General features: G+C 47.3%; 1 protein-coding gene across 1 annotated transcript in view; it reads right to left on the reverse strand.

Moving 5' to 3' along the window:
* Window positions 1-869: 869 nt before the first annotated feature.
* The window catches only part of DENND2A (DENN domain containing 2A), a gene marked incomplete at its 5' end in the record, with an annotated part of 104,163 nt that continues 83,757 nt past the window's right edge, over window positions 870-21,275 (reverse strand). Inside the window, 6 exon segments of the mRNA XM_080665272.1 lie at window positions 870-2,536; window positions 3,459-3,545; window positions 5,018-5,263; window positions 6,129-6,246; window positions 12,318-12,359; window positions 13,717-13,894. Of these exon segments, the coding sequence (XP_080521398.1) occupies window positions 2,505-2,536; window positions 3,459-3,545; window positions 5,018-5,263; window positions 6,129-6,246; window positions 12,318-12,359; window positions 13,717-13,894 (703 nt within the window). The 3' untranslated portion in view covers window positions 870-2,504.

The following is a 21,275-nucleotide window of genomic DNA, read 5'->3' on the forward strand; positions in this document are numbered from 1 at the left end:
GCGATGGGTAAAAAGTACTCATAAACGGCAGCTGATATCATTATTCTTATGAGTACGAAGAGTTTTTTGTGATAATTTCTGAGAATTCGTTCTTCCTCTTACCCATCACACTTGCTACCTGCAGCCTCCTACCAAGATCTGCCAGCTGCAATTGCTCTCACCACCACTTCCCTCGTCCACCTATGTCTCCGATATTCCATGGCAGTGAAACCCAACCGGCAATCCTGCTCCAACTATTTTTCACGGCCTTGTGCTTCACTGTGAATTGAAACACAGTAATGAATGCTTCTAAACACAACACATTCTTCATGGAAAATGCATGCTTTGATGGAATTAGAGGTCTTGGTTTTTGGACAGATGGTGACCTGATCTAGGGCACTGATGCTCTGCTCAACCCAAACAGTATTGCCCATCGAGAATCTGCCCTAGACTATGGGCAGTAGTCACAACTCTACCCTTTTCTCTTGCTTCTGACCCTCCCCAGCCTACCTTCCCACTTTGCAAGTTGTAGACAATTTGTTAGTTGATTTAGTTTAAACATCCACAGAGTAGATGGGAGGGACATCGGGAAGGTGGCAGGAGGGGCTCCTGGGGTCCATGATGGTCAGCTTCCTGGCCTGGGCGTTGGTCACACAGATATGGTCATTTGTGAAGGTCTGTCAGCCTGGGCATTTTCTAGATGGATATTCTACTTCAAGCAAACATTAAAATGAAAATAGAACAAATGTGCTGAGATACTTGTATGAAGATGCTTTTGTCAATGCCCTTTATGATATTAAAAACTGAAAATAGCCTGCACACGTGAGAGTAGAGCATTGGTAAAATAACTTTCAGTGTATCTATAAAATAGAACATACAACCATTAGAAATATTGATAAAAGGTATATTTATTCACTTGGCGGTGTTAAGTAAACAATATAATATAAAATAAGTTAGAAAAGAAAGTATATTCCAAAATATTAAAAATGATCATTTCTGGGCAGAATACTGGTATTAATAAAGTTAACTAATCTGAGGAGCTTGTTAGGTACAATTCCTGAGCCCCCACACGCAGAGATTCTCCTTCAGTCTTCCCCCCAAACCCCAGAGCGCACACCTACCCGGGTTAATTGTTATGCATAGCCTGGCTCCCATCAGTTTGGGGGGGTCCTTGGAACCTTTTATGAATCTGATATAAGTGATGCATCCTCTCCCCTGAAAAATGAATGGGCACACCAAGTCTTGGACATAATTTGGAGAGATGGTCCATGACTCCAGGTAAGAATCCCTAATGTGGAATGAGAAGTCAACCTCCTCATTTTTTTCTTGTTCTTTTCTTTCCTCAGAAGGTCCCTTGCTCCCAGCGCCCTAAAGGCTAAGGGCCTCTGCCAGGCAGCATAGGCCAGGGCCATTGCCATGATCAGAGCACATCTTTTGTGTGTTCTGTCGTGGTTGCTGGTGCCATCCAGAGGGGATGCACTGGAGGGTGTGCAGTGGCGGGCGGGCGGAGGGTGGCCGCGGTGGTGCCAAGGCCTGCTTTGAGACCTTACCTGTGCTGCCCAACCCGCTGGGTCCCCTGCAGGAGGGCAAGCTGCCTTGATGGCTGCACAAGTCTCACGAAGCTGTCTCCAAACTTTGATGCTCTCTCTCATTTACAAAGGTCCCTCCATTTATCCACCCACCATTTTGTCTCTGCTGATCTGGGTCCCTACAATGAGATGGGAATATTTCATACGGTATAAATGGGAGTAGGGTCAAAGCTGTGGTCTCATGTGTTATAGGGTGTGCTCCATGATACTTTATGACCATACACTTTGGGACCCTACGAACGTTTTATTAACAGATCTTACAATTTCCTCTGTTTGTGTGTACCTCAAAAGTCATGGACGGCTTGGCTTGGGCAGTGGACGGTGCTAAGGCTTCGAAGAGAAAAGAGAAGAGGCCCAGAAGTCAGGCCCCTTTGGGAGAGGAGTTGGAGGCCCGACAGCAATGGCCTCGGCCACCAGGTGGCATCACTGGCCACTCTGGTTGCAGCTTCTCCCCGGAAGCCCAAATCCTTGGAGCCCAGATCCGACTCCTCCACAGAAGGGCCAATCCTTTCCCCGAGGGCTCTGCCCTGAACCTTTGGGCCCAGTGTCTTTGGGGTCACCACAACATCTCCCTAACACCCGCATTTGTCCCCACTTTGGCCCAGAGGAGGAATGCCAGGCAGGGGGAGCCAGGGAAAGATGACACAGGGCAGGATAGTTTTCTTAGCCCTGGCATAATAAAAAGAAAACCCAAACATTTTTCTTTTTTTTAATATCTAAGATTAAAAAAAATTAAAAATCCAAAACCAGCAACCAAAACAATCCATCTGAATGTCGGCGACAGGCCTGGCCTCAACCCAGTAGCGGCCAGAATCCACCCTGGCCTTGACCCAGCAGAGCTGGGATGACCGGGGACGTTTCAGAAAGGCCACCAGGACTGTCTTTAAACACGTGGTTGTTCTGGGAGGAACTTTTTCTTCGAGTCCAGGCTGAGAGTTATTTCTTGTGGAGAAACTTCATTTTATTGCCTAAAAAAAGAAAAAGGGAGCATTTCACCAGGAGAGGAAGGAGGTTGAGTTAAATCTTCCCTTTTCACCGCAGCTGCAGTGTGGACAACCTTGCCTCCTACGCCAGCCCGGAGGGAGCCTCACTCTGTGCCCCTCCTGGTGTTGGCCTCCCTTCCTGCCTCACAGCCTCTGCACCTCCCCAAGGAAAAGGGGTCTTCCTCGGACTCAAGGAAGAGCTGGAGACACTGCTTCTGAAATGGTAAATTGGAATCTCTGAACGTAACGGTCCCCGAGGAGCCAAGTGAGAAAACTCCCAGTGGTGCGGTGAGTGGGAAGTCCCGCCCCAAGTGGCCCTCTGTCCACCCTGTGAGGGACAAGCAGGACCCTCCCCAGGTTTTCGTGGGGTCCTCACTGCGCGGCTCCTCCTCACTGGGGCCTGCGCCCTCCTTCTTCTTTTTGGCATATCAGGACGGCGCTCTAACCAATTGAGCCACCCAGCCAGGGCCTCCTTCTTCTTTGTTGATTTATTCTTCATCCTTTTCCCAGCAAGGACCTTGTTACTGAGTAAGCCGTAGTCCTTTCACTTTTACATTTCCACTTTGCGGGCACTGGGAGGCTGGGCCAGCTCTGTGCTGCCAGATACCTTGCCTGCTTCCACTCACCCTGCTTCCTAAGCTCGGTGCCCCAGAAGACTCGGGAGTGAGGGAGATGACGTGAACGAAGGTAGTGAGACAGCCCAGGAGCCCAGGAGAGTGGGGAGGGGCCTCTGTGTCCTCTGTTTATACTTTGGAGTCATACTGGAACAGGAGGCCACAATGCCGACTTTGCCTGCCCAGCACAGGCCAGAGAGCTCTGTGTTATTTAGGAGCCGGCTCCAGTGGAGGAACTGGCCAGGAGCCACGGACCAGAGGCTGGTGATGGGGACTGAGACCCTTGGCCTTACCTAGTCCCTTCAGGAACTTGTTGACACCACTGTGCTCTCCACTGGGGAGTGTCTCCAGGTACTCTTGGGCACGGACCTCAAACAGACCTGTTGACAAGAGAAATCCCAGTCAGTATAGTTCCCTCTCTGGGCACTTCTAACCATACCCGTTTCCTTACTGCCACAGCAAAGAGGAACTTGCTTCTGAGATGAGCTGCTCCTCTAAACATGCTCTGAATCATAGGTTTATAAGAGTTTTTATGACCCCTATAATTGCCCAACTTTGTGCAATAACTGTCTTTGGAAAGCTGTAAAGCCGGCTCCCACACGAAATCCTATTTTGACTCAACAAACACCTTCCAAGTGTCTCCACTGTGCCAGGCACGCGGTTTCAAGATGAACCAGATGGTCCTGGCTCTCAGGAACTTTTGGAGTTTCCCTTTTCCTCGTGTTCTCCCATACAGAGGGAGCCTGGCCACGTGGTGTGGCTGCTGGGAATCTGTTTGCCACCTGTGACCTCAGGAAGGCGGGATAGGCCACCTCTCAGGGCCTCAGTGCTCACCCGGGTCTGAGCCTCAGGTACTGTCTTCATTTCTCTCTGATCCTCGTGGGCAGTGGGCTCCTTCCGTACTGCCTTTAAGCTTTGACGTCTGGGCCTCTCTATCAAATAGTGGTCTGTAAACAGATACCTACCAGTATGTGTACCCAGCAGGCCTTCTATTTAAGAGGTCCCTTCATCTGATCAACTTTTTGCTGGAAGCGTGGCCAGCCTCTGTCTTTATTTTGCAAGGAGCTCTGGGAATGGTTTGGTTCCTTAACTCAGTCTGTGCCATCACAGCACCAGAGGACACCGAGGCCTGGGCCAGCGGCTACCCTGGGACCCTGCCTGGCCGCTGCTCAGCCACTCCTTGGTGGTGAGCACCTCGCCCCTACTCAGGTCTAACTCCCATCTGTGACAGCCTTTCCCAACATTTTCAGTTGTCAGATTCCCAAAAGGGCTTAAGATGACATAAGAAAGAGACAGGAATGATGTCATCCTCTTTTCTCACACCTCCCCCTCTCCCATCCCCGGAAGTGTGATGGAACCCAGCTGACAGGGACAAGAAGGTAGGAGAGATGAACTCCACGAAGAGAGAGAGTGAGGGAGGGGAATGGATGACCCACAAGCTCCCAGCCAGGCAGGCTCACCAGAGGGTGTGGGCCATTCTCTCCTCTGTCCCATTCCAGGTGGCTCCTGCCTGCTCCATGGTAGAGAGGGGCAGGAAAGAGGGGCAGAAGGGACGAGAGGAGGCCTGTGGAAAAGACAAACGAACCACAGAGAGGAAGGAAAGGGTGTCCACGAGAGTTTCCTCGAGTTGGAAAGAATGGAACAAATGGAGGACCTGTCACCAGAACCTGGAAAGTGCTCTTGGACAGGCCAGTAGGGGGAAGTGATGTCAGAGGAGACAGGCATCAGGGTAATTTCAGAAGCTCAGACGTGCAAAAATGAACATTCTCCAGAGGTGGCCGAAAGCTGCTCCCGTCTGTGCCTGGGCACCTCCATCTGTCTCAGGGAAGATGCAGGGAAGATGCCCTCTGACCTTTGGCATCCTGTCGACGCAGCTCTCGCTCCTGGATGAAGCCCCGGAACATCTGGGTCTCCATGAAAACCTCCAGGAAGCGGCGCAGGCTCTTGGAGGAGACGGCTTTGCGGAAGGCCTCTCGCTGCAGGGTCCTCTCCTCACGGTCACCCACCGTCAGGAACAAGGAGTAATGGCCCACGATCTCCACGAAGAAGCGGACAAAGGCTTCAGACACCACCTGGTTCAAGGGGCTGGACTCAGGGCCTGAGCAAGAGGAAGGGCCAGCGGGTGAGGTCAGAGCCTCTGAGACAAGCCAACTGGTAATACAAGCAACTTCTAGCTCTCTCGAGGTAAAATCCTACTGACCCATAAAAAGGTTACCCAGTTATTAAATTATTTCTTTCCCTCCCTTTTATCCTTTTATTATTTTCCTTATTTTTTGTTGTTGTTAATCCTCACCAGAACATATTTTTTCCAGAGATTTTTTTTTTTTTTAGAATTTTTTTCTTTTTAATATATTTTATTGATTTTTTTACAGAGAGGAAGGGAGAGGGATAGAGAGTTAGAAACATTGATGAGAGAGAAACATCGATCAGCTGCCTCCTGCACACCCCCCACTGGGGATGTGCCCGCAACCAATGTACATGCCCTTGACCGGAATCGAACCTGAGACCTTTCAGTCTGCAGGCCAACGCTCTATCCACTGAGCCAAACCGGTTAGGGCAAGAGATTTTTTTTTTAGGTAGAGTGAAGAGAGAGAGAGAGAGAGAGAGAGAGAGAGAGAGAGAGAGAAACATCGATGTGATTGCCTCCCGCACGTGCCCTGACAGGGGCCAGGTATTAAACTTGCAACCCAGGTACATACTAGTACTCTTGATCAAGGCCCTTTCCCTACTTTAAACAGATATTTTAGGGCCAAATTGGGAGGTGGGGGGGAGGGTGAGAGAACTTTTACCAGTTCATTGTTAAAATGAGATCCAGGTGAGTAAGTTGAGTGCCCAGTTTCTCTCCTTGCATTTCTCTCTTGCCTATTTTCTTACTTAACCCAATGCCAAGTGGAATGCTTGGCCATTGTCCATTTGCTCCCTAACGAGGAGGGAGATGCAGTCTGGAGGGGCTGAGCACTAACCATGCTTGCAGTCGGGGGGCCCTTCATCCTGGTCACTGGCCAGGTCATTTCTCTGCTCCAGAATGTGTTCCAGGGCCACCTGAAGCTTCCGTGGCAGGATGGAATCCTCGTCGTCCATCTGTAAGGCAGAAAGGACAGGTGGGCCATCGCCCTGCTTTTGGAGGTGATGCTGTGCCCAGCCAGTAGGACACATGGGGTGCACTGCCCGGCAGGCCTGCACAGCACAGTCTAGTGGAAGGAACAACAGAGGTCTGAGGTTTGAATCTTGATTCCACTTCTTACAAGCTGTGTGAGTCTCACTTTCCCCATTTGTCAATATCCACCTCATTGTGAAGATTAAGTGCAATGTTCAAGACATTGATGAAGGAAATTGAAGATACAAGTAAATGAAAAGATATCCTGTGTTCATGGATTGTAAGAATTAATGTTAAAATGCCCATACTACTCAAAATGAGCTACAGAGTCAATGTAATCCCTATCAAAATGCCAATGGCATTTTTCACAGAAATAGAAAAAACAATTCTAACATTTATATGGAAATACAAGAGAGTCCAACTAGACTAAGCAATTTTGAGAAAGAATAACAAGGTTAGAGGCATCACAATTCCTGATTTCCAACTTTAACAAAGTAATCAAAACAGTACAGTACTGGTAAGCCTGTCAGAGAAGGACAGGTATCACATGATCTCACTTATATGTGGAATCTAATGGACAAAATAAACTGGTGAACAAAACAGATCCAGAGACATGGAAGCATGGAACAGATTGTCAAATCTCAGCGGGAAAGGGGGTGGGAAGAAATCAACCAAATAACTTATATGCATGTATGTATAATCCATGGACACAAACAATAGTGTGGTAGGTACGGGGTGTGTGTGAAGGGGGTCAATGGGGGCGGGGGAAAGGGACATCTGTAATACTTTCAACAATAAAGATAAGTTAAAAATAGAAATAAATAAAAAAAAACACAATATGGTACTGGCATAAAAAACACACACACAAACCAGCGAAACAGAATCAATAGTCCAGAAATAAAGCCACACATATATGGTCAATTGGTAGTTCACAAGGGAGCCAAGAATACTCAATGGAGAAAGCATAATCTCTTTTTAATATATTTTTAAAAAAATGATTTGAGAGAGAGGGTAGATGGAACATCAGGAAATGAAATCACTATGTTGAAGAGGTATCTGCATCCCATGTTCACTGCAGCATTATTCACAACAGCCAAGACATGGAAACAACCTAAGCGTTCATCAGTGGATGAACAGGTAAAGAAAACGTCACACATACACACAGACACAGATACACGCACACACACAAAGAGGAATATTTGCCATAAAAAAGAAGAAAATCCTACCTTTTGCAACAACATGGATGAAACCGGAGGGCATTATGCTAAGAGAAATAAATCAGATAGAGAAAGACAAATACTGTATGTTCTCACTTATATTTGGATTCTAAAAAACCCCCAAAACTCATTAGAAATAGAGAGTAGAATGGTGACTGCTAGAGGCTGGGGTTGGGGGAAATGTTGGTCCAAGCTCTAAGATGAGTAAGTTCTGGGGCTCTAATGTACAGCATGGTGACTAAAGTTAATCATGTTCTATTACACACTTGAAAGTTATTGAGAGTAGATCTTAAATGTTATCACTACACACACACACACACACACACACACACACACACACACACACACACAAAGGTAGTTATGTGAGGGGATGGCCGTGCTAAACTTATTCTGGTAATTACTGTACAATATATATACATATCAAACCATCATGTCGTACACCTTACACTTATGTATGTTTTATGTCAATAATATCTCATAAAGCTTGGGAACAATATTAAATACAATACAATTACCTTGTGAAAAAGCTTGGAACTTAGTGGCTACCCAAGAACTGTTTCCCACTGCCCTACCCTGTAGGGTGGCTGGTGCTGGTCAGGGCACTTGGCCAGGGCAGATGACCAGTGGATCAGAGCTGGTTTTACGGCCCTGGCTGGGAGCTCAGTTGGTTAGACCATTGTCCTGATACTCCAAGGTTGCAGTTTTGATCCCCGGTCAGGGCACATATAAGAATTAAGCAATGAATGCATAAATAAATGGAACAACAAATCAATGTCTGTCTTTCTCAAATAAAAACAAACAAACAAACAAAAAACTAGCTTTATTAACTGGGCCTCAGAGTTGGAGAGCCCTGGGGAAGGGTCTCCCTGAGGGCCTTTGGGAAGTAAAAGTGAGTGGAACTAAGGATAGAAAATGGCATTACCACAACAGACAGAACTTTCCAGGGTGGCAGCTCCAAATTTAAAAGCAATGCAATAGAATACCCCTAAGACCTGGTAGGAGTTAGACCTTTCTGGCAAATGATAAATGAGGAAATAATTGTGCATTACTTTCTCTAATAATGAAAGTAGTTTATAATCATAGAAAATACATGAAAGTTTGAAAACAATTTAAAGTCACTCATAATCTGTCTCCCTTTTATTCTTCCACAATCAGCATTAATATTTTGATGAGTTTTCCTTTCCAATTTGTTTAGAGGCATATATGTATTAGAAGCCCGGTACACGGAATTTGTGCACTGGGGGGTGTCCCTCAGCCCAGCCTGCACCCTCTCCAATCTGGGACCCCTCAAGGGATGTTGGCAGTCGGAAGCCAACTATTGGAAGCCGCCCATTGCCTTCACTAGCAGAGAGGTGTGGACAAGGAACACGGAAGGCTGGTCAACCTTGAAGCTCTGAAAGGTCAGAGCCAACCACCCACTGTTTAGTTGAGACAATGGTAGCTAAAGCAACTTCCACCTTTTAGTCTTATGTAAATTCTTGCTGATTGGCTATTATTGCAATTGCCTGCCTAAAGGCTATGGGTGTAGAGGAGAAACCAAGATGGCGGCATAGGTAAACACCTAAACTGCTGCCTTGCACAACAATTTCAAAACTACAACTAAAAGACAAAACGTCTATCACCCAGAACCACGGGAAAGCTGGCTGAGTGGAAGTTCTACAACTAAAAGGAAATAGCAAAGAGCATTGAGACGTGCACAAGCGCTGAAAAGCTGAGGTACGGAGGCGCGCGAATCGGGCTGGCGGCGGGCGACTGGGAGCACTGCTTTTTTCAACCCAAAGGGAGACAAGCTCCCGATTACTCCGAACTCCAGTTTCTGGGGAGACGCGGGGGACCCAAACTCCTATGGGGAGAAGCTGGACTGTCTGCCATTGGGTCGGAAAGTGAGGGTGACTTTCTTGGAAAGGTGCACCCAGCAATCATTGTTTACTGCGCTAGGGCGTGGGACGCGGGGACTTGGAAAAGCGGAAACGCAGAGACAGTTGACTGGCAGCCATCGCTGTTTGCCACGCCCTAGCCTAGTGACTCCCTGAGATCCCACCCACACAATCTACAAACCCACCCAAGCTCCACGCAGTGGCTTTTACATATAAATGGCCTGCCCTATCGCAGCTTAACCTAACAAAGTGCAGCTCTGGTCAGACAGCTCCAAAACCTCCAAACCGCAAGCAAAGAGGAGAAAACTGTAGTTCTCACTGTAGCTCCTGCTAGGTGGCCTCAGACAGTAGCTGACCTGCACCCCATTGGAGACCCAGAAGCTAGTGTATCTAGTGGTCAGTGTGAGATGACACCAGATTTCAACTACTCACATCCATAAGTGACACATTCAAGAGGCAGACTCAGTGAGCACCAAAGCCCCACTGAAACAAGTCCTGCCCCATAAGCGTGTCTCCAGCACAGCAGTTCTTCCATTATAGACACAGCGGTCCTCACAGCCAATTGGCCTGGAGGTCAATTCCTCCCAGTGACACCAACAACAATCAAGACTTAACTACAACAAGGCTGTACACACAGTCCACAAAGGGGTGCACCAAGAGTGTCCACCTCAGGTAACTGGGAGGCTGACCCACTGGGCCCTATAGGACACCTAGCATACAAAGCCACCCTACCAACTCAGGGAAGCAATGAAAATGCGGAGAAAAGAAACAGATCACAAATGAAAGATATGGAGGAAAACAAACGACTGGATATAGAGTTCAAAACCATGGTTATAAGGGTTTTCAAGAATTCCCTAGAAAATGCTGATAAATTTAACAAGACCCTCAAGGATATGAAAAAGGACCAACTAGAAATTAAACATACACTGACTGAAATAAAAAATATTATACAGAGACCCAACAGCAGACTAGAGGAACACAAGAATCAAGTCAAAGATTTGAAATACAAAGAAGCAAAAAACACTCAGCCGGGAAAGCAAAAAGAAGAAAGAATCCAAAAATTTGAAGATAGTGTAAGGAACCTCTGGGACAACTTTAAGCGTACCAACATCCGAATTATGGGGGTGCCAGAAGAAGAGAGAGAGCAAGATACTGAAAACCTATTTGAAGAAATAATGACAGAAAACTTCCCCACCTGGTGAAAGAAATAGACTTACAAGTCCAGGAAGTGCACAGAACCCCAAACAAAAGGAATCCAAAGAGGACCACACCAAGACACATTATCATTAAAATGCCAAGAGCAAAAGACAAAGAGAGAATATTAAAAGCAGCAAGAGAAAAACAGTTAATTACCTAAAAGGGAGCACCCATACGATTGTCAGCTGATTTCTCAACAGAAACTATGCAGGCCAGATGGGAGTGGCAAGAAATATTCAAAGTGATGAATAGCAAGAACCTACAACCAAGATTACTCTACCCAGCAAAGCTATCATTCAGAATTGAAGGTCAGATAAAGAGCTTCACAGATAAGAAAAAGCTAAAGGAACTCATCACCACCAAACCAGTATTATATGAAATGCTGAAAGGTATTCTTTAAGAAGAGGAAGAAGAAGAAAAAAGTAAAGATAAAAATTATAAACAACAAATACAAATCTATCAACAAGTGAATCTAAAAATCAAGTGAATTAAAAATCTGATGAACAGAATAAACTGGTGAATATAATAGAATCAGGGGCATAGAATGGGAGTGGATTGATAATTCTCAGGGGGAAAGGGGTGTGGGGGGTACGGGAAGAGACTGGACAAAAATCATACACCTACGGATGAGGACAGTTGGGGGGAGGTAAGGGCAGAGGGTGGGGTGGGAACCAGGTGGAGGGGAGCTGTGGGGGGGAAAAGGAGAAACAAATGTAATAATCTGAACAATAAAGATTTATTAAATTTTAAAAAAATAAGTAAAGGCTATGGGTGTATCCCATAGTCTTAATAAAAGGGATAGCAAGGCCAGAGCGGGGTGGAGTCCTTCCCCTTGAGTTGGGCTCCCGCCTGGCCCCCAATATTTCCAAATTAATATTTTCTAGTCTCTTTCACTTGCGTGCGGCCTCCTACAGAGCCTGAACCCTGAACCATGTGGGACATGGGGGGGAACACTCGCAACTGGCAGCCCAATGTGGGGCGGTCACACTCACATCTCACAATCCGGGACTACTGGCTCCCAACCGCTCGCCTGCCTGCCTACCTGATTGCCCCTAACTGCTTCTACCTGCCAGCCTGATCACCCCCTAACCAGTCTCCTGCCAGCCTGATCGACGCCTAACTGCTCCCCTGCTGGCCCGATTGCCCCCAAATGCCCTCCCCTGCAGGCCTGGTCCCCCCCAACTGCTCTCCCCTGCAGGCCTGTTTGCCCCTAACTGCCCTCCCCTGCTGGCCTGATGGCCCACAAATGCCCTCCCCTGCCGGCCATCTTGTGGTGGCCACCTTGTGACCACATGGGGGCAGCCATCCTGTGTGAGGGCATGATGGTTAATTTGCTTATTACCTCTTTCTTATATAGGATTCTTTCTCCTTTTTTAAAAAACACGCAAAAAATGTATATGATTTTGCATCCTAATTTTTTCCACTTATTATATCATAAATGTTGTTCTCAAATATTCTTTAAAAGCATATTGAAAAGTACAAGAGTCTATAGGCAAGCCTATGCAGAGTCTAATGGTTAGAAAACCATTTTGTGATAGAAGACATGGGGATCAATACTTTGCTAAACCCACCCTCTTTGGCCCCTGCCTTCTAGCTTCTCCTCAGTCCAGCCCTGGCTGGGGATTGGGAATGCCCGGTCCCACCGGCCTCTTTTGCAAACCCAGGCCCACCCAGGAACCTTCGCAGAGCCGGAAAGCTGAGCCCCAAACACCAGAGAGGTAAAAAGAGAGCGAGCAGCAGGCTGAAGCTGGCCCTCTCACTCACCTGTCTGAGGAACCGATTGTTGACGAGGTCGACTACAAGAACCTGCAAGATGAGGAAAAGGGACTATTATTGTCAGCAGGGCTTCTGGGATATAGCGATGGACTCTTAGCCTGTTTCCATCTTGGCACCCAAAGAGGCAGTGGGGGTGGGGTGGAATGGGCCATTTGTGGTTTCCTGACATTGCCACTGTGGCCACAAGTGATGAAGAAGGGAGGTGGGGAGCAAGGGCTTTTCTGAATCCCATGCTTTCAACACTGCAACCACAGGCTGGAACATATGTGTGCCATGGCTGGACTCCCTGCCCTGCTCCCGACTGGCTAAGGCAGAGCCTCTCAGCTCAGGCTGCTTTTCAGTGCATGGGTTACTGGGGTGGGGAAAGAGGCCAGAGGCCCCACTTGTGCCCCTTCCACTTGACTGTCTCTGCACACCCAGGGTTCTCTCTCCTTTCTCTCAGATACCCAACTGGCCCTGTCATTTCTCTTTAATGGGAGAGGAGGGAGAAACCCAGAGCCGTGGATCCAGCTGGAGAGCAAATCAAGCTGCTGGGCTTTCATCAGTCAGGCTTTCGGATAAAGCACCTTCCCCTCTGTCCCCAGAGCAGCCTGAGACCCAGGGCCAGAACCAGGGTGACGCAGGTGCCGGGCCTTGGCTTGCAGGGCCCTGCGGGCAAGACCTTCACTCAGGCCTCAGCACACGAGGGAGGAAGAGCAGGGCCTGGATGGCCGCCAGGTTTCCACAAAGAGCTGGAATATGGGCTCTAACATCCCAGGACCCTGCCCAGGCCTGAAGGGGCTTTTTCCTTCCTTCTCAGACACCCTATGGGACTGAACTGAGCCATGTTAGGGATCATAAGGCATCCAAACTTCTTGCAGCTCGAACCCACACCTGGTTAATATTAATGCGATTTTAGGACCACCTGGGCAATTAGAGGAGCCACATCTGGGGACCCCGTTTAACTTTCAGGGCAGGTGTTCCCCAGGGGTCAGGAGAGAGTGGCGGCATTTAGTGCCCGCTGTTCCCTCTCTGGTGGCTGGGCGTTCTCAGGGCTCGGGGACAGACACTAAAGAGGAAGGGGCTGGGATTCAATAACCACAGACCTGCCAAGTAAGACTCCCCACCTGGATGCACACCTGAAAACTGGCACTTGATCATTAAAAACATTTTGGCGGTTGTCTTTTTACTGATATGATAAAGGACCTATTTGCAGACTTGGGCGGGGGGTGGCTATCTCATAAATAAAGCTGTGGGGTCCCCTGCTCCCCTGACACTGCTTGTCACACAGCCTTAGGCAGCACCTCCCTCTGTCCCCCATGGGAAGGGAACAGAGACATCCCCTAGGCAGCACCTCCCTCTGCCCTCTGCCCCCACAGGAGGGCACAGGGACATCCCAGGAGCTCACCTCTTCCAGGGGCAGCTCCCTGAGCAGTGGCAGTGAGCTGGTGAGCAGCCCGATGAGGAAGGGGGTTGGCGAGCACACGATGTCGACCATGGCTGGTGGCAGCACGGGGATGTAGGTGTGCTGCCAGGTGAAGGGGTAGGTGATGGCCACCATCGCGTGGCAGCACTTGGACAGCGTGCTGCAGCGGGAGAGAAGGGCAGGAGGGGTGAGTTCAGGGAGGGCCCAGAGAGAAACGCTTGCACACCTCTCAAGGCACGTTGGTGAGAAAAGGCATCATGCACGTATTAGGTGTGTCATGTAACAGGGCCTGACACAGGCTATTCCAGGCACATGGAGCTTCCGCGAGGCTCTGAGGCATGGCCAGAGGGACAAAGTTAATGCCCTGGCCAATTTTTGTACGTGTGCCTTCATATGTCAGCCCCATTCCTGTGGGATGTGGATGAATCATGCGCTGCTACGCCTTTTCCTCACAACCCCTTTTAAGACCAAACCCAGAGGACTAAAGCCTCTCTTCTCAGGATGCACTCTTCTCCTGAGGATGCTTAATATTCTAACCGGGGCTTTTTTTGTTCTCTACCACACATCCTCTCAGCCAATCAGGGGAATGGGCAATTCTGTGGGTATTCGCATGGCAGCAGTCAGCTCCAAATGACTGTTTTGTTTTGAGACTCAGGTCCAGTTACCCTTGCCTAGAATTCCAAACTTCAAGATATACCAACATAAGGGAAATACTGGGAGTCTCTCTCTCTCTCTCTCTCTTTCTCTCTCTCTCTCTCTCTCTTTTTAAGAGAATAGGAAGCAGAACCATATGGGAAAGTAAGCTCTTTTTTCTTTTTTTTAAAAAATATATATTTATTGATTTCAGAGAGGAAAGGAGAGGGAGAGAGAAACATCAATGATGAGAGGGAATCATTGATCAGCTGCCTCCTGCACGCCCCCTACTGGGGATCGAGCCCGCAACTCAGGCATGTGCCCTTGACTGGAATTGAACTTGGGACCCTTCAGTCTGCAAGCCAACGCTCTATCCACTGAGCCAAACCAGCTAGGGCTCCCTCTCTCTCTCTCTCTCTCTCTCTCTCTCTCTCTCTCTCTCTCTCTCTCATATATATGAGGCCCCGGTGCATGAAATTCATGCACTCAGGCAGGGGGCCCAGCCTGGCCAGTGCATTCTCACAGTGTGGGAGCCCCGAGATCGATTACTCCAAAGAGGTAGGCCCCGCCCACCCATCCAGGGCTCCTCGATGGATTGCCCCAAAGAGGTAGGCCAGAGCCGGGGGTCCTGCCTCCGCACTGTATGGAGCCGCGGGACCCCCAGGCCTCGCCGCATGGAGCCGCCAGGACCCTCAGCATCGCTGCGCAGAGCCACTGGGACCCGTCTCGGCGCCATGCACACAGCATCAAGTCCCCGCCCACCCGCGTGTGCCTTGCCGCGCACGCAGCCCTGCCCACCCACATGTGCTCGCTGTGGGCTCCTGGTGATGGACTGTGATGGCATGATGGCGTGTCAACCATTTGCATATTATCTCTTTATTATATGGAATATATATTTTTTTGAGGACTGTTTTTTGTGTGTTTTTTTTTCCAATTACAAGGGAGTCTCTCTTAAAGAATAATGACCATGATGTAGCCTTTTGTTGGCAAGTGCCAAGCCTTCCTAACCACTCTCCACACACTTTGCACAGTGCCTGGATCCACTCTCCGTTTATCCAGTGAATGGGTGGATTGTTCGGGACGGTCCTTTGGAATGTCAATTCTACTGTGTGAAGACAGTGATGACTGGTGGCCGTCCGAGGTGAGTGAGAGCTGGCTTTCTCCTTTCCTTGCAATCACTCCTTATTGTGGTGAGCCCGCTGCGGCAGCTCCTCTCTCCTCTTACTCCAGTAAGCTGTTCCCAGGAGCTTGTGAGAAGTTTGTGGAATGTAAGAATAAAATAAAAGTGAGGGTCCAGTGGGTTCCCCTTGAGTGCACTGTGTCCTCTTCAGGGCGCGGGCCCCTCCCAGCCTTTGCCCTGGTTCTTGGCTGTGCTCCGTGTAGGGAAAGTTGCGAGGAAGCTGAGTTCTGGACACATGGATGCTCCTTTACCAGTCCCCAGGATGCCGGGCAGCTGCAATCTCATTGTCATAAACTTTCCTGAGCTCACGAAAAAAATCCCTTAGTGCTGGCTTCAGGAAAAAAGAGGTGATTAAAAGATATTGGCTAGCAAGTGAAATGAGCCAGAGAGAAAAAGACAAATATTGTATGATTCCATTACACTGAAGGACTTTGGATGGGCAGATCCATAGAGACAGGGAGTGGAATAGAAGTTACCAGGGGCAGGGGAGTGGGGAATGAGGGGTTAATGGATCCAAAGTTTCAGTTTGAGATGAAGAAAAGGCTTTAAAAATGGGTAGTAGTGACAGTTGCAAACATTGTGAATGTACTTAATGCCACTGAATTGTGTGTGTAAAAATGATTAAAATGGTATACTGTATGTTATGTATATTTTACCATAATAAAAAGTATTCATAAACTTCCAAGCAAGTTCCTCTGAATCTAGCACCCCGCTGAAACATCCTAAAGTACACATTAGTCCTCTTTTCACCACCCACATCGGGGCCCCTGAAGTTAATGAGGGCAATGCTGAATCTGTGCATGTGCCAGTGTGAGTCTCTCTAACTTTCCTGTCCCCTTGGCAAACAATCATTCTCATAATAGTCACTGGAGTCAGGAAATACTGCTTAGTAGCATAGCATCCACATGTTTCAACGGTATTTAGTCCTTATCTTTTCTTTCAAATGATCACCCCCAAAATGAGAAAGATGCTACGCCAGTTTCCTTCAAATCACTATACAGTAATACCTTCTTTATTAGCTGAGTAAGAGCGAGACAGAACAATTTAGTTAGGACTTATGCCAAGGAGAGACTATTAAAAATTCAGCCACCAGCTTGGGTTAAAGTGACTTCTGTCTTCCGAGAATTTGCTCTCAAGCAGAAAAACTTTTCCCCCAAAGGCACTGCTTTCTCCCAGAGGGTCAAGAATGTTAAATACTTTTAGTGAATTGCTTAGCATTTGTGTTTAATTTCCTTGCTCTATAGGTCACTGAATGGGTAGCATTTACTTTGTTCTAAGGATTTTGATTTTAGGACTGATCTGTGTTGGTGTGAGATCAGTCCACAAAGTTTGTCTGCTCATATACTCTTGTGAGGTCCCGACTTAGAAAATTGGAGGCTAGCCTGGCTGGAGTGGCTCCAGTGGTTGGAGCGTCATCCTGTGCACTGAAAGGTTGCTGGTTCGATTCCTGTCAGGGCATATAGCGGGGTTGTGGGTTGGATCCCTGGTCCAGGCCCATACAGAAGGCAACCGATTTCTCTCTCCTTCTCTCTCCATATCCTCGGGTCAGGATTAAAAACAACAATAACAAAAACCTAGGAAGTTAAAATCTAAACAACACAGTTGTGTCTAGAGCAGGCCTTTTCAGACTTTATTTTGCAGCCCACTTTAGAGTCCTAAAATACTTTTAGTAGGTTGTAATTAGCATTAAAAACAACAACAAAAAGAATAGAAAATAAGAGTTTGCTGCATGTTTTCAGTTGTACATGATCTGTGTACTTGTGTGTGTTGCATGTACTGGGTCTGAATGTAAAATGTATTTCTCATTGTAGTCTGCAGTTAAAGGAAACCAATGATTTGGATCAGCGAACTGGGGGGTGGAGAGAGTTAAAGAGCAATGGTTGAGTTGGAACTTTGATATGTTACATATCTTATGGGATGTTAGCTTTCATTTCCAAGTGACTAGAGGGAGTCCTTTAGAAGTCTTTAAAAAAGAATTCCCTGAATGAAGAAGCATTTTGTATGAAACCCATCTCCTTTTATAGCACATTTGTTATAAGTTCCTAAATATTACTTGGAGAAAGAAGTGGATCATGTGACAGTTTAGATAGTAGATGCTGTCATCTGTGGTCTACATCTCCAGTCTTTGAAACTCTCACTTTAGTCAATTCACTAAAAGAATAAAAACTCAGAACTCATGTTTACATTTCAGAGTTGTGGTTCAAGCACTTTTGATTCCAGGGAAGGTAAAGAATCACAGAATTTTTTTTTAAAATAAATCTTTATTGTTCAGATTATTACAATTGTTCCTCTTTTTTCCCCCCATAGCTCCCCTCCACCCGGTTCCCACCCCACCCTCTGCCCTTACCCACCCACCACTGTCCTCATCCATAGGTGTACGCTTTTTGTCCAGTCTCTTCCCGCACCCCCACACCCCTTTCCCCCAGAGAATTGTCAGTCCACTCTCTTTCTATGCCCCTGATTCTATTATATTCACCAGTTTATTCTGTTCATCAGATTTTTTATTCACTTGATTTTTAGATTCACCTGTTGATATGTATTTGTTGTTCATTATTTTTATCTTTACCTTTTTATTTTTCTTCCTCTTCTTAAAGAATACCTTTCAGCATTTCATATAATACTGGTTTGGTGGTGATGAACTCCTTTAGCTTTTTCTTATCTGTGAAGCTCTTTATCTGACCTTCAATTCTGAGTGATAGCTTTCTTGGGTAGAGTAATCTTGGTTGTAGGTTCTTGCTATTCATCACTTTGAATATTTCTTGCCACTCCCATCTGGCCTGCATAGTTTCTGTTGAGAAATCAGCTGACAATCGTATGGGTGCTCCCTTGTAGGTAACTGTTTTTCTCTTGCTGCTTTTAATATTCTCTCTTTGTCTTTTGCTCTTGGCATTTTAATTATGATGTGTCACGATGTGGTCTCTTTGGATTCCTTTTGTTTGGGGTTCTGTGCACTTCCTGGACTTGTAAGTCTATTTCTTTCAACAGGTGGAGGAAGTTTCCTGTCATTATTTCTTCAAATAGGTTTTCAGTATCTTGCTCTCTCTCTCTTCTTCTGGCACCCCCATAATTCGGATGTTGGTACGCTTGAAGTTGTCCCAGAGGCTCTTTACTCTATCTTCATATTTTTTGATTCTTTTTTCTTTTTTCTTTTCCGGTTGGGTGTTTTTTGCTTCTTTGTATTTCAAATCTTTGACTCGATTCTTGCGATCCTCTAGTCTGCTGTTGGATCTCTGTATATTATTCTTTATTTCAGTCAGTGTATGCTTAATTTCTAGTTGGTCCTTTTTTATATCCTCAAGGGTCTCGCTAAATTTAACGGCCTTTTCTAGAAAATTCTTGAAAAACCTTATAACCATGGTTTTGAACTCTATATCCAGTCGTTTGTTTTCCTCCATTCCATTTGTGACCTATTTCTCTGTCTCCGTATTTTCGCTGCTTCCCTGAGTTGATAGAGTGGCTTTGTATGGTAGGTGTCCTATAGGGCCCAGTGGGTCAGCCTCCCAGTTACCTGAGGTGGACACTCTTGGTGTACCCCTTTGTGGGCTGTGTGCACAGTCTTGTTGTAGTTAAGCCTTGATTGTTGTTGGTATCACTGGGAGGATTTGACCTCCAGGCCAATTGGCTGTGAGGATCAGCTGTGTCTACACCGGGAGAACTTCTGTGCTGGAGACACCCTTATGAGACAAGACTTGCAAAAGCCTCTGTGCTCAGCTTGGATGGGGCAGAGTCTCAGGGCGGAGCAGACAGCAATGGCTTCTCGTCAGTCCTGCCCTAAGAGGCCCCTGGGTCTCAGTGTCCCGTGGTAATCGCTACAAGCACCTCTGAGAGAAAGCCACCCTCGAGTTTCGCCCGCTGCCAGACTGTCCAGTTTCTCCCCTAATGAGTCTGGGTCTCCAGACTCTTGCCTGGAACTGGAGTTCAGAGCTTTCGGGAGCTTTTGTCTCTCTCCCGATTGAGAAAGCCAGCCGCGTACTCAGTTGCCAGCCCTCTCCGCATGCGTACCTCCGTACCTCTGCCTTCTGCAGCTCCTCTGAGTCTCAGTGTGCTTTTCTCTTTCCTTCTAGTTGTAGAATTTCCACTCAGCCACCCTTCCTGTGGTTCTGGATGATGTACGTTTTGTCTTTTAGTTGTAGTTTTGAAATTGTTGTGCGAGGCAGCAGTTCAGGTATTTACCTATGCCACTGTCTTGGTTTCTCCCAATCACAGAACTTTTGACCTGGGAGTAATCTTAGAGATAGAGTTCATCCTCTTTTGAACTTTATAACTAAAGAACCTGAGGCTAAAACGGGTGCAAATCACCTCTGAGTTCAGTGGGGGGCAGGGGGGTAGAAGAGTCCTGCAGACTGGAGCAGACGGAAGAGATATAGCGAGAAGAATGGAGCCAAAAATACATCTGTTCAACACCCCCCCCCTCCGCCCCAGCTCCCTTTTGTTTTCTTGTGCCTCATCCCTAGAAGGAGGAAGTATAATCGTTTGCTCCCTTCTCTCTGCTGCCACAGCACATGCTGAGCTGTCTCCTGGTAGAAGTTCACGCTGCCCTGCAGAGCTGGGCAGACCCCCAGAGGGTGAGGAGACCCCGGTTCAGTGGCAGTATGAGCCAACTGGAGGACAAAGGTGGTTGGAACCAGTTTTTAAAACAATGATAAGCAATACCAGTGACATAGGGCGGGGGAATAAATGTTACGGAAAGATAAAATTCATTCAGGTAACTGGAATGCAGTGAGCTAAAGGATAATGGTATTCAACTGTGATGGGACAAATGATGACAACTCAACTGGGTAACCTGCTGGACAGGGAGGTAGGTATTGCCACTATTGACTATTTTTCCTAGCAAGTGGTTTTTGTTTGTTTTTTAAATGGTCTCTGTTGCAGCTGGACCCAAGTGTTTCCACAGCTGGTTATCATGAGCACCCTGCTGGCTGGTGCAGGAGACAGGGCAGCAGGAACATGACAGGCGGGCCAGACTGAGGAGCGGCTCGTTCCTCTTGCTCTCTAGCCCACATCACTCTTCTCTAAAAAATGCCTCTTGAAACACTAGAAGGAAAGGTCAAATTCTGCAAATAATCAGTTAGTGGTAGCCTTTCCGCAAAAAATAAGTGGTAGAGGAGAAAAGAGGGACTATTTTAAGTGTAGCTGAAGTGTTTTTCTCCATCTCTGCTGCAAATGCTAACGAAATTATTCCCTGACTTGTGAAGGCTATAGGAGCCTTCTGTGGGGGGTGGGTGAATGTGCAAAGAACAGTCTCTGGTTCTGGATGCTCAGGTGACTCTCCAAACACGCTTGCCACACAGCCTCACTGAGCATCTGCTGGGTGGGGGAGAGGCAGTGTTGCTGAGGGAAGGCCCAGGAAGAGAGCCCGGCAGCTGACTCATATTATAGTGTGGGTGGAGGAAAGGAACACCAGTGACAAAGCTGTGAACAATTTGTATAGAAGTGAGGGAGGGAGGAGATGCCCCAGTGGGAATTTGGCTGGGACCCAGGGTTAAAAGCTGGGCACAGGTTTTTTTGTTTTGTTTTGTTTTTTTGTTGTTAATCCTCACCTGATATTTTCCCATTGATTTTTAGAGAGAGTGGAAAGGAGGGGCAGAGATAGAGAGAGAGAAACATTGATGTGAGAGACACGCATGGATTGGTTGCCTCCCGCACGCACAATCGAGCCCCAATTGAGCCTGCAACCAAGGCACATGCCCTTGACCAGAAATGAACCCGGGACCCTTCAGTCCATGGG

The sequence above is a fragment of the Plecotus auritus genome (assembly GCF_963455305.1).
Source record: "Plecotus auritus genome assembly, chromosome: 4".
NCBI lineage: Eukaryota > Metazoa > Chordata > Mammalia > Chiroptera > Vespertilionidae > Plecotus > Plecotus auritus.